The sequence below is a fragment of the Myotis daubentonii genome, chromosome 5 (genome assembly GCF_963259705.1).
Source record: "Myotis daubentonii chromosome 5, mMyoDau2.1, whole genome shotgun sequence".
NCBI classification, from domain to species: Eukaryota; Metazoa; Chordata; class Mammalia; order Chiroptera; family Vespertilionidae; genus Myotis; species Myotis daubentonii.
The window spans coordinates 95,480,051-95,494,307 of NC_081844.1; the positions used below are offsets into that span (position 1 = coordinate 95,480,051).

Below are 14,257 nucleotides of genomic sequence, written 5' to 3' on the forward strand. Positions count from 1 at the left end.
ATTTCCATAGAATGAGGGAGCTGGGAACAGCAAAATGTCTATATTTACAAAATAAAGAGAAGGAAGCCCTTCATCCAGAAGGAGAAGAAGAAAGCCCAAAGGGACTAGGAAAACAATAAGGAAGGAGGGGGGAGAGAACCTCACATGTCCCATGTCCCATGTGAGGTTCCACCTTTGAGCCCAGGAGTTACTCTAGTAACCAGTGAGGGACTAGTGACCAATCAGAGGGGATATCAAGGCACAAGGATCTGCAGTCTTTATAAGCCATAGGGAAAAGGAACTCAGTGGGACCCTTTCCCCCTACCCAGGTGGGTCTCCGTTCTGTGAGACTCTTCCCCCTCCCTACATGGGAGTCTGTACTTATTCTTTAACAAATTTCCACCTTTGCTATACCATCTTCTGTCCGTGGATTCATTCTTCGACTCCAGCAGACAAAGAATCTGGGTTCCAGTCCAAAAATTCTGCATCACTAGAAGCTGGAAAGGGCGAAGAAACAGATTCTACCCTAGAGATCCTTCCTGGCTGACATCTTGATTTTAGCCCAGTGAGACCCATTTTGGACTTCTGAAGAACAGAATGCTAAAACAATAAATCTGTGAGTCACTGAGTTTGTGAAAATTTGTTACAGCAGCAATAGTAAACTAATACACAAACTATGCCTATTGACTATGTTCCTACCCTTTGTGCTACATGCCTTAACTGTTGGATAGGCTAAACCAAGAACTCTAAAGATTAAACTCTAATCTTTCATGTCATTGAGTCTAAAGTTTTTCAGATATCATTTTCAAACCATACAGCAAAGAGTGTGAGTATTTTATTTACATATGCCTCTTAGTTTTGTGAATTTCGAAAGGATGTGGTTATGGCCTTTGACATCAGAGGGGAAGCTCAGCGATGTTGACTGAACACTGATAGAAAGATAACGCTGGAGGCAAGTTGCCTCTGAACAACTCTCTCAAGATCAACTGCCTCCCCATTGCATTCCTTGCCCTGAAGCTGTTTCCTCTGGTTGTGCTGAGGGCTGATGCCCAAGGTGCATCACTTTTCAAGAACTGGATCATGAACAACTCAAACAACTCTATCCTCCTAGAAGAACAGCTCATCAAGAAATCCCAACAAAAGAGAAGAACTTCTCCCTCGAACTTTAAAGTCCGCTTCTTTGTTTTAACCAAAACCAGCTTGGCGTATTTTGAGGACCGTCATGGGGTATGTGAGAACTTTGTGTTTTGGGGTTGTTTTTTGTCTTTTTTAAAACAGTATTTTCTACTTAGACTGGGCTGAATGAAGATATACATGGAATAAAATAAGGACACAGGGGACATGCTCATTATAACAGCCTAAAAAGTACAATAAGAGTAATCAGAAGAAAATATGGAAAAAAGTCAAGAGATGAGGTGGTTGTATTAGGTGATTTTAGTCCTAAAATCTATACAAGAGTAAATTTAACATTCATTAGCTTTTTCCCCCCTTCAAGTTAGAGTTCAGTGTTTAAATTCTAATATTTCATGTGGCAAATGTTATGATTGGGTAGAATTTAAACTTCATTTGAAATAATTACTTTTATGGAATGTAGATTAATAAAATATTAGCAGTCACTGTGACCTAAGTGATGATCTTGCTCAGTTTCCTTAATGTATACTGGATGAAATTAGTACTTGGAATGGCTAAGTGATGGGTTCAGCGTCAACATTTTTATGAATTCAAATCAATTTTGTTTCAATGGTCATCGCTAATCTGATATCTTGGAAAAATATTCTCTGGGCATTTAATTGTCTCAAATTTGCAAGGCACAATGGTCAACCTTTTCATCCCTTATAAACTTTTAGGAGACTAGGATTACCATGCAGTGTTAAGTGTTAAGCAGTACAGACGGGCGATTCTTATCCAGAAGATTACAGCTGCTTAGCTAAGTTAGTCTTTTCATATCTAAAGACATTCTTATATTCCATAACAATAATAATAATAAGAGCAACATAAATTATCAAAACTATGTAGTTTGCCATTTTTAGCAAATTGCAGCATGTTATAAGCTTGGCACTAGATTTATGACATCCTGTGAAAAATAGTCCTTCTACCTTTTCAGGAACAAATTCTATAATTCTGTATGTTAAATATGTTTTTATAACTTTAAATATCCATTGTCATATAATGCTGGTTAAGCCTTTTATTTTAACATGGATTTAGCTCATGGATTCATGTCTGTTTCCCTTATTGAGATGTGCAAATGTTTTCAGCAGAACTCTGTCTCCCTGCTGGAGCAGTGGGCCAGAAAGAAGCATAGAGTTGGCTCACCGGTAGACATGATTTCAGATGCTCCCCTGTGCTTGCAGAATTTCTTTGCTAAGTAGTCACTGATGCCTGACATTTACTGAGCACTTACCACATATCGGACGCTGTGCTTAACAGAAGACAATGAAAGATTAGGGGGCCTGGTGGTATGTTGGTAAATGTTTAACAGCCATTGTAGTGGTAGTGACAGTAGAGTATTGGGGAGCTCTACTTCAGAGTGTTTGCTGCTTCCTCTGGTGTAAATACTCCCGTTGTGGCCAATTTCAAACTACTGATGTAATGTCTACTGGCTCACAAAATTCCTGAAAATTTAACAGTCAGGCCCTAGCTGGTTTGGCTCAGTGATTAAGCATTAGCCTGTGGACTGAAGGGTTAAGGGTTCAATTCCAGGCAAGGGCAGGTAGCTTGGTTGCAGGCTCAATTCCTGGCCTCCTTTGGGGCACGTGTGGGAGGCAACCAATCGATGTGTTTCTCTTTCTGGCTCTCCCCCTCCCTTCTACTCTCTCTAAAAATCAATGGAAAAATATCTGCTGAGGATTAACAACAACAAATTTAACAGTCAGCTTTCATGAGCCAGTATAAGCCATTTCTAGCACACTGGCAGCTACCTACAAATAATCTCTGGAGAGGTAGACATCACTAAGCAAAATGTTTAGTTGCACGTGACTGACATCAGATCCTGTTCAGGAGCGAAAGAGAGGGCCTCAGGGACTGTGTATAAGCATGGGCTGGAAGGGGCAGCATAGACGAACAAGCCTCACAGCTTGGGGAGGCCAGGGTAGCCAACTAGAGTTGAGTTCGTATCCTCCCTCTATCACTTGCTTGATGCGGGTGAAATATTTAACCTCTTTAAGCCTCTGTTTCCTATTTGTAAAGTAAGAGCCCCAATACTACCTACCTCAAGGGATCTAGAATATTTCATGAGAAAAGTATGTTATAAGCTTGGCATGATAATAGTACCATCTTCTGAAAGGCCCTCAGGGGAAATGGAAAAGTTTCCCTATTTTTATGACTCTGCACCTTAGGAATCAAGCTTACTGTGCTCACTATGGCATGGAAGCCATTACCATTTACGTGGGATGGGATGAATCCTCAAGTTCATCATTCTAGTCACTTTCTGGAAAGGGTCATCACTCCTCATGGATGCTTCCCTTTAGCCTACAGCTGATCTAGCAACAGAGCCAGCTCTTGTAACATGCGTCCATCCTAAATGAAAAATGGCAGGTGGGGGAGGTGGTCCCCTTTTCTTGCTTTTCTGGCTTTGACCACTGCATAGTGGTCAAAACCACTTCTGGTGCTAGACAGATCTGTGTCAAAGACCAGCTCCCCACTTAAGAGCTGTGAGTCTATGTAAATTGTTTAATGCTGTATGACCCTCAAGAAAGCTATTTATGTCTTTTAAAATGATTAAACAGTTCTTCTTGATCTTGTTTTCTTTTAATGAAATGGAGGTCACAATTATTTTAATAATAGTAGTAACTAATATTTACTGAGCACTTACCACGTGTCAGTCACTGTGCTAAATGTGGGTTGTTTCACCTAATCCTTACAATCACCCTGTAAATTAGGACCTATTATTACCCCAGTTTACAGATCAGGAAACTGAGGCAAAGAGAGTTTAAGTAACCTGCCTGAGGTTTCCTATGTCTCCGGAGCCTACACAGACTCCCTGATGAATGGCGCTTATACTATTAGCAGTTGTTACCGTAGGTAGTTTGGGACTCCACTGGGTTATTACAAAGTGCAATGCCTTCTTGTTCTGAAGTCCTCCAAGTAAGGGCAGTCCTGAAAGTCAGAAACCCATGCCAAATGGTTCTTCTGCAACGAAGTGTATTCTGAGCGCTATCATTTCCACATAGACTGCGGAACAAATCCTTGTCTTCACTTACTTCAAGGAGCCCTACTATGTGCCCATAAAGAAATGAGATCCTTGGTAAACGTTGCCTCCTAAGTGCCTCTAGAATCTGTTCACTTCTCTCCATTTCCTAAGGTCCCCTTCCTCGTGAAAGCTGTCAGCATCTCTTACCTGGGACTGCTGCCACCTCCTAGCTGTGTCTTTGCACCCACTCTACCTCCCCTAACACACTCCATTCTCCACACAGGAGCCAGTGTGAGCATTTAACATGGTGACAGTGATCATGTCCTGATGCCTCTCATCAGAAACTGACTTGTGCCTTCAGCGGTTCTCTCCTTTGCCCTGAATGTGGACACCAGAATCCACAACATGGGTTCTCTTGTCTCAGCTCATGCCCCTCTTTCTCCCATCTTTCAAGATTTTCTTCAGCTTTAGGCCTCCGCTCTAAGTGGCACTTATTTGGGACACCCTCCTTGATTGCCCTAGACTAAGTCATCTCCTTTTGTTAGGCTCTGCCACAGCAACACATATGCATTATTCAGAGCACATGCCAAAGTTGTAGTTGCCCACTTATTAATCTGGTTATTGTACCAATGTCATCCCTCACCCATCTTCTGTTAGATAATAAGTGTCATGAGAGCTGGCACCCAATTGGCTAAAGATGGCACCACCAATGTCTAGGACAGTGCCTGACACATATTATCTTATCCATTAATTATGTGTGGAAGGAAGAAAAGGAAGGAGAGAAGGAGGAAAGGTGTGAGGTATAGATACATTTGAAGAGGCTAGAGTTACACAGATGAACCCTAACAGAACCAGGTTCAAGGACAAAAGTGTAGAAAACAAAGCAAGTGATATAGGACTTTAAACAGGAAATTCCTGCGTGTCTGAGTAAGTAAACAAGACTCCCTGCAGATAGAGTTTATGGCTTAGCCTTGAACTGAGGAAGAGGAGGGTCAGGAGGTTGGACTTTTAAGAGTTGGGTGGGAGAGACACATGTAAGAACCAAGAGGTGGGCCAGCCTCCCCCACCACAACTCCTTTTAAAAGAACCAAGCAACTCTGCTCTCTTTTTCCCTCCATCTTGTCTTCCCCTTCCTCCCTTGCTTCCTTCCAGGTAAAGCTTTGTGGGTAATATTCTTAAAGCTGCCTGAGCATGTTTGCTTGAGACCTTCATCAGTCAAGCACTCTCTCCACCTCATTCTTCCATGATTGAGTTGCCTTCTAGCTGGGCTCTCGCTGATACTTGATGCTCCACACAATCTATTATCCACGAAAAACCTGGAATAAACGTTTCCAACAATGAAGCAGATATTCTTTCTCCTGTGGCTGTTTTCAACTCTTCATCTTGCGGTCCCTCACTGTCCCTCCGATTTCATTTCACACCACACTTCCCTGTACCCATCATGCTCCTACCCCAACTGCCTTCTTTCTGAGCCTTGAACGCCCCAAGGTAACGCTCCCCCTGGGGCCTTTAGACAGGGTCAGAACTGGGGTGAGCAACGGAGAAGCACACTGAAGCGCACCCCCCCACACTCCCACTCACCCTCGGGGTCCCACAAGTGCAGGGTCTGCATTCGCTGTTCTCACTGTCAGGAACACCACAGCTTTTTTTTTTTTTTCTTTGCAAGGTTCTTCATTATTTCCCATCTCTTTAAATATTTCCCCAGGATTCTCTTCCTTTTTTCCTTCTGAAGCAATGGATGCTTCAATGCATCAGTATCTGCACTTACGTACTGGGCCCACTGATGCGCTTCCTTGTTTACTTTGTGTCTGTACATCCGTCAGAGGTGTTCCACGAGACCAGAAATCTTGATTGCCTTGCTCATCACTGTAGCATCAACACAAGCTGCTGGGGTGTCAGTAAATACTCAGTGAGTGAATGAAGGTCACATAACTCCACTTGAATTCAGAAGAACAACCGGGAGCTAAAACTGTGGGCCTTGTCTAATCAGGCAAAAAAAAAAAATAAAATAAATAAAAAATAAAGAATCCAAAGCAGAGTGCTTTGCAATTCAAGCCCCTCAAGCCCAAATATATGCAGTTTCTATGTCTGCCTTAATGGACTTTCTCCGTGAATTGATTTTTGCCTGTGTGTTGATGTTTTGTGGAGATAGCGTCTGGCGACAGCACTTTTGTTTTGGAAGCAAATACTCCCACATTAAAATTAGATGTGATTCCTGCTGCTCAGGGACTGGTGCATCCATTAATGAGTTTCTGCAGGAAAACTAGGTCACAGCGCAATACTAAAATGTGAGGGCTTCGTTACTGACTCAGTCTGGAAGAAAGGTGTAAGTAGAAAGCATAAGAGTCTCTTGTAGTATGAGGTCCATGGAATACAAGACATCTTCATAACTAACGTAGTAATGGACCCCACAGAACATAACTCTAAAGTTCTTAACTTTTCATTGACCAAAAAAAAAAAAATTCTCCCATTTCCTTAACCAACCAGTAATAACCATGAGTTATTACTTCCACTTGTCCATGAGTTATTAGGCCTGCTGAAGAAGGGAGATCTTTCAAGATCTCATTTCCAGCTAGATGTCAGTCTGGGTTTGCCGTCATGACTGGGGACCTCACTTAAAGTGATCCAGAGGAGGAAACAGAAGCTCCAAAATGGTACCATGCATATAAAATTTCCCTTTTAGATCAAATGTCTGCTTGGGTCCTTGAAATTCAGTAAAAATTGTCAGTATGTTAATAGAATAAAAACCTTATCCCAAGTCTTATGTTGTCACATAATCCCCATTAACCTAACGTATTTATAAGCAGGCTTCTTACTATATAGTAATATTTTTAAATTTATAACTTAATATAAACTTATGTATACATTTTATATATTAAAAGTCACAGGAATTACACCTACTTTTTATAAAAAACTCAAATCGTATAGCACTTTTTCCCCTCCAAAATTACATATATGGTACCAAAGCTATTTCATTTTTCTTTATTTATGTATTTTCACTTAACACTGTATCAAGGAAGTTTTTCTGTTTTGGTGGGTTTAGATTTATTTATTTGTTCAGCAAACCTTTCTTGAGCACCTACTATGTGCCAGGCTCTGTGGTAGATGCTAGGATTACAGTGGTTAATAATCGAGACAAGGTATCTGCCCATATAAGCTCACATGCTAGTGGAGGAGACAGACAATACGCAAGCATAAATACATGATATAGACTGCGGTAGGTTCTGTGGAAAAACTAAGCAGTGGCTGGGGCTGCTTGGGAAGAGGGTAGTCAGAGAAGGAATTTATATCTGATGTCCGTGGGGATGACAGATTATACAAGGGGCAGGAGTAGAAGCCAGGAAGCCAGCTGACACACGATGTGGTCTAGATTGGTTAATTTTTCTGATGTATTGTGTAGTATGCGATGGGCAACTCTGTTTTAACTTTCTTATAGCATCCCTCTCCCTGAGAGTACTTGATACAGAATCATTCTACTCCACATTTTGGTGGAAATGTAGCTGGTGTCTAACCTGCTTCATGACCAACACTGAGCTCAGACAGTCTCTAGAAGCAAGGACTGATGAAAAGTTAGAATCAGGTTAAACTCACTGATTAACCTCAAAACACAGAGCAGCAAGCCTTAATATATTGTTTTAAAAAATGAACAAAAAACGACGCAAAATGTTCTTCGTAATTCTTTTGTCTGAAGACATCAACTTTAATAATTGAATTGGTTCATTTCAGAGATATACTTATCTATTTCATGTGTCTAAACAAACTGATAAATTTTTCTATCATCTATTGTTTGACATTTATTTCAGGTAGTCAGTGAAAACACTGAAAAATAATAATATACCTAAAACAGTGCTGTCTCCTTTTTAAAATCAGTCCCTTAAGATAGAGTACCATGTGTGAGATAACAGTGTCACAGGCTGAGAACACTGATGGCCTCCATCATTTGTTGCTACATCCCCTTCCAAAGACACTGGAGCAATGCATGGGGCCACCAAATTTACCAGAACTAATAAAAAACAGAAGAATACACCCTGGCTGGTGTGCCTCAGTGGTTGAGTGTCAACCTATGAACCCGGAGGTCATGGTTCGATTCCCAGTCAGGGCACATGCCCAGGGTTGTGAGCGTGATCCCCAGTGGGGGGCGTGCAGGAGGCAGCTGATCAGTATTCTCTCTCATCATTGATGTTTCTATCTCTCCCTCTCCCTTCCTCTCTGAAATCAATTAAAAAATATATGTGTATATTTTTTAAAAATCCATTGTTGTGGCCATTTTCAAGTACACTGTTTTTATCGGTTTTTAATGTTATGGTAAGAGAGCAGGGGAATACATTTTATACATGGGTAAGATGATTTGATTTAAAGTCAGTATAGATGTGTATAGATGAACCCACCACCTATATAGTAGGATTTAAGGGGTGCCAAAAGACCTCCTACTCTGCAAAATATCAGTCTCCCTACTTGATCACCTTAGAGGATCTGGAAGGTTTGCAGGAATGAGCTCTTTGGGTTAGATCCGTGGTCGGCAAACTGGGGCTCGCGAGCCACATGAGGCTCTTTGGCCCCTTGAGTGTGGCTCTTCCTAAGCCTTAGGAGTACCCTAATTAAGTTAATAACAGTGTACCTACCTATATAGTTTAAGTTTAAAAAATTTGGCTCTCAAAAGAAATTTCAATCATTGTACTGTTGATATTTGGCTCTGTTGACTAATGAGTTTGCCGACCACTGGGTTAGATCATCAAGTGTCTTCATTAAGAAGCAAATAATGTGTACTTCATTAAGAAGTACACATAAACCATTTTTGACTGCTCCATAGAGGTCAGCTCTAATTTTAGACAGGGCCTAAAGGACCGAAAGCCTCAGACGCACTGCAGTTCTGTAATTCCAGAAAAGGGAAAGGAGATGAGGAAGCAGCAACCTGGCAGTTTAATAGGATGAAGATCTGGCACCAATTAGCCTGGGTGACCTTGGTAATTCCTTATTCTACCTGGAATTTCATTTTCTTGTCCATAATACCAAGGGATTGGACTAGATGAGTGGTTTTCAAACTTCCTATAGCATGGAACCCTCTCTCAGTACAAAATTATACATGGCACTCCCACCCCCACATATGAAACAGGTAAAAGTGGAGAGGCTCTGCTGGAACACCAGGACCCTACCCTCTGGGCTGCCCCTTGACCTGCAATAATCACCAAGCTGCCTTCCAAGTCTATGTCCTCAGTCTGCTCAGAGTGTAAATTGAATAGTAGAAATGGAAAGATAAGAGCCAATTTAGAAAGTTGTTTCACCTTGAGGTTAAATATTTAACATAAACAGTTAGATACTGCCCTAGCTGGTTTGGCTCAGTGGATAGAACATCGGCCTGTGAACTGAAGGGTCACAGGTTCAATTCCAGTTGGGCACATGCCCGTGTTGTGGGCTTGACCTGTGTAGGGGGGGCGTGCAGAAGGCAGCCAATCAATGATTCTCTCTCATCATTGATGTTTCTCTCTCTCTCTCTCTCTCTCTCTCTCTCTCTCTCTCTCTCTCTCTCTTTCTTTCTCTCTCTCTCCCTTCCTCTCTGAAATCAATAAAAAATATATTTTTTAAAAAATAAATACTGATGGAAAAATTAGATATTGATTTCTAAAGACCCTTTAAGCTCAAAAAAGTGGAAACTATGTGATTACAGCTCTCTCCAATGATATCATGAGTTCACAAATAGAAATGGAGATTATCTAAACATGGATATCTTTCCATTTATATTAAGAGTGTTATCTTAGCCCTACAAAGAACATTTTCTGCTGCACACTTGGTCTTATCTGCTGCTCCCTCACTCAACCGATTGACAAATATTAATTGAACATCACCTCTGTGCAAGGAGTTATTTCCTGAAATGCAATGAAGTTGTTATTAATTTTCTATTCTCTGGTTACCAACTCTCCAGTGCTTCAAAAGTACATGTAAAAAATGTACTCTTTCAAACTAATTAAAAATCTCATATCACCATTCTGGAAAGAAGGAGGGCTTTGAAAGAGCGTTCACGGACCAGAGACAATGAGATACAAAAGGTGCAGGACACCGTGACGGTCTCCTTTGTACGGCTTATAGCACTTAGTTCTTAGTTTCCGCAGAAGCCCTTTTCTCTCTGCCCAATTTGTAAGCGCATTTAAACAAACACACTTTTTAAAGGCTAGGATCACTAATGTCTTTATCAAATATGAATAAGGGTTGGAACTTATTCCTGAATTATTGCTTCGCTTCTAAGATAAATACACATAAAAGCACACAGAGTTGCTTCTTTTGAATCTCTGGAGAAAGTAGCTATCACTCAAGAAGAACATGAGAGGGCCCATCATGAACTTGAACCTACATGGATACAGAGGAGCAGGTGTCAGGTGCTGCCTGGCTGCTGTTTGCTGCTAATGAGGTCATGAGGTTCCAAGGCAGAGCTGCATCACTTTGCTCACCCAGCATTTGATGTGCAGCCCTCACCCTTCTCCCCTCGTCATCTGACAAACCCGTATTACAATATGGTGTTTTGAAATTTTCTGACTGCTTTAAAGTATTATTTTAATTTTTCTGCTTAGTAAACTTACATCCTCACTGTAAAAAAAAAACCCCAAAACTTCAGATATTATAGAAGTCCTAGAGGCCTGGTGCACAAAATTCGGGCATGGGTGGGGTCCCCTCAGTCCGGCCGCCTGCACCCTCTTGCAAACCGGGACCCTGCAGGGGATGTCCGACTGCCAATTTAGGCCTGATCCTGCAGGGGTCGCCTGGCTGCCTGCTTGCCTCATCACCTCTAACCACTCTGCCTGCCTGCCTCATAGCCCCTAACCACTCTGCCTGCCTGCCTCATTGCCCCTAACCACTCTGCCTGCCTACTTGATCACCCCTAACTGCTCGCTTGCCTGCCTGGTCATTCCTAACTGCCTCTGCCTCGGGCCCCTGTCACCACGGCTTCATCCAGAAGGACGTCTGGAATGATGTCCGGAAGGTCGTTCAGCTGTCCAGTCTAATTAGCATATTATGCTTTTATTCTTATAGATGTCACTTGCACTGCAAAAGTCTGCCCAGAAGGGAGAGCCAGTGTTAGCAGTGTTCCTTCTTATATTATCTCTTTGAATTTTGCATAAACTGATCTACAGGGTATCCCAAAATGAACGCACACTTTGAATAATTATGAATTCCAATGGGTTAAATCTGAAAAGAAAGAAACATCAATTGAGCTACCAGCTGTTAAGTGTGTACACATTTTTCTGTGTCATCCTGTATATTAGATTATTTTTTCCAGAAGTGAGATGAATGCTTCATCTTTTGCTCTAAACCTGCTTTTTACATGTAATATAAACACTTTTGTCCCTCCATATGCACCAATGTTATGGCTACAGAGCAGAACGCAGAATGGATGGATCATAACTAAGTTAACCATTTGTCTTTGGTGGATATTTAAGTTGCTCCAGGTATTTCTTTAGTTTCTATGACTCAAAGGTCTTGTGGAAAAGATGAAGGAAAAGTCAGTGTGGGATGGATCATAGTCTCCAGGCTTTTAAGTCAGCCCAGGAGCCTCGGAACCAACTACCTTGACTCCAGATCTTCCCAGAACTTTACATTGTAGTGGAGGTAGGTTCAGATGAAGCTGGGTGGGAGGGAAGGAACCAGCAACAGCTAATTACCAATTGTACTTGTGGATGCTACTTTTTCCCCAGAGACGGTAATAATCACATCTTCACTGGGTATCAAGCAGCGTGTTAGGTGCCTTCTTTGGGTGCAGGTCATAATAACGCCAAGCTGCAGCCGTCAGCACCCCCTACTCCTGAAAAACTAAAAGAAATAAGAAGCGCTAAGAAAACTAAGCTCAGAGAACCGAGACAACTTGCTCCATGTCACCTGCCATAGGGATTCAAACCTGTCCTTTCTCCCTTCTGAACCTCTGCTTTTCTCCCCTGCGGTACAAGGGTTGCCTTTGTCTTAAAAGACGGAAGGCTGAGTGAGTTGGGAGACTGGCAGGGAATTTGTGGATTGCCTCTAGCATATTTTTGCAGAAGGGATGAAACTGGAATCCGGGAAGACCCCTAAAACTAATTTTAGAACTGATATTGTGCATTCGGCTAGGAGCATGGCAAACAACCCCCACGTCAATCACTTAGGTTTCATCTCACACATCAGTTTTTATTTCAATTGTGTCATTGTGGGATTTCAGATTGGTACCATGGCTATGCTACATCCCAGAAGAGGCTATGAGCAAAATATTTGACATGTCTGGTTAAAATCATCATCAGAGCCCGGCTAGGTAACTCAGTTGGTTGGAGCATCATCCTGTACACCAAAAGGTTGAGGGTTCAATTCCCAGTCAGGGCACATATGGGAGGCAACCAATCAATGTGTCTCTCTCACATCAATGTTTCTCTCTCTCTCTCACTCTCCCCTCCTCTCTCTCTAAAATCAATAAACATATCCTCGGGTGAGAATTTAAAAAATCATCAGAAAGATTTCCTAATTTTAAAGAAACTGATAAAGGAAGACAGCATGTGACTACATTTACCAGTACAGTGTGATCCAGGAAAGTCTTAAATGCATCACTCCCCTTTGAGAAATATTCTCAGCTGATGCCTGGAATTCCATTATCCAAGTTTCCTCTTGGCTTAAGTCCTCTAATACCTGTCCTAATCCAAAATCCTCCAAAACAAGTGAAGCATTAAGTTATAAGTAAGTCAAGCCTCTGGTGAATGTCTATTTGAGGAAGGTTTGGACCAGAGACTTGAGAGGAAATAGAAAGCTAAAGTCCTCACATGGTGACAAAGTCGGGAAGACCAGGAAGCAGGTCCCTTTCATGGTTTTGCTCTATGTTTACAAATAATTGACAAAGTAAAAAAAATGACTCCAGTTAAAAATTAATGCTATCTTCCCAAATGGTGGTTCTTGGTTACGTGTTTGCCCAGAAAAAAACAATCCCCAAGGAAAAGTGGGCACCTAAAGACGAGAGAAGAGCCTTGTCTTATGGGCAGCAATTGGAGAAGGCAAGGAGAGTAACATTTGAATTATATCATTTGAATGATTTTATTTTGCTGGTAAGTTTATGTCATTCTTTTCAGTCCTCTAAATTAACCCATGATTCCAGGATCGTTATTATTCCCACTTACAAAACAAACAAAACATAAAGCAACTGAGAAGTTAAGACACTTGTCTCAGGTTGCACAGCTGGTCAGGCAGATGTGGGTCTTCCTGACATGAGAGTTCTGTTTCTGTCCCATTCTGCCTCACCAGAGCAGAAAGCTCAAATTCTGCTGTTTTCAAGAAGCGTAGAGATGTCCTCTCGCATGGGTCCCAGACATATAACTTCTCACTAATGTATCTACTGGGCTAGCTGAGCAGCCAAGGAGCAAATGTTATGGAGCAAAGAGGAGCTATTATGCTGAGGAGCCAGGGAAAACACTCCCCTTTGAAATCCACAGGAGCATTGCATGACCAAATGTGCAGGAACAAATCTCTATTGGCTCATGGCTTGGAGAAATCGGTCATGCCATTGGCTGTTCAGTGTTGGGGTTGGGGAATAAAAGCCTTCTGTGGAAAGCCAGGGTGAGTGGAAAGCCAGGGTGAGTGCAAAGCCATGAAGCCTAGTCATGAAGGCGCTGGAGTCTTCGAGTTAAGCTTGTGTGCTTCTCTTCCACTTACGAAGAGACTTGACCCCTCTGAACCTCAACTTCCTCGCCTGTAAAATGGGGATCGTGATTAAATAAGATGGCGCATCAAATGCCTGAAGTATAGGAAATGCTCAAAAACATTATCATTTTTTTATTTTGCCCCCCCCCCCCCCGCCTCTCTCTTTGAAAGTCACAATCCAAAAATCTATTTTATACAAAAGTTAACATAAAGAGAAAGGAGATATCAAAGCCACTCACACAAGCTTGCCTTTTCACATGTATATGGGCACCTGTTGGATTGTGTTGGACACATGTCAGATGTCCCGGAGGAAGCTTTGGAATGTGAGGACAGCTTTGAACATGGCCAAGCAGGGAGATAAGGCCAAGTGAAATTCTGTGCCTTTTACCCTGAGCAACGCAGACAGAATAACAAGGAAGAACAAAGTCATGTTTTACTTGGTGTCTCTCTTCCTGGTGGCTTTTGTGTGGTTTCCTTGGAAGGTTTTACCCTGGTATTTCTCAGAAATAG

The 14,257-nt window shown here is 41.8% G+C and overlaps 1 protein-coding gene across 1 annotated transcript in view; it reads left to right on the forward strand.

Moving 5' to 3' along the window:
• The first annotated feature begins 926 nt into the window (after positions 1 to 926).
• The window catches only part of ITK (IL2 inducible T cell kinase), a 49,894-nt gene continuing 36,563 nt past the window's right edge, over positions 927 to 14,257 (forward strand). Inside the window, exon 1 of the mRNA XM_059699042.1 lies at positions 927 to 1,206. Coding sequence (XP_059555025.1) covers positions 1,060 to 1,206 — 147 coding nt within the window. The 5' untranslated portion in view covers positions 927 to 1,059. The remainder of the gene's footprint in view (positions 1,207 to 14,257) is intronic.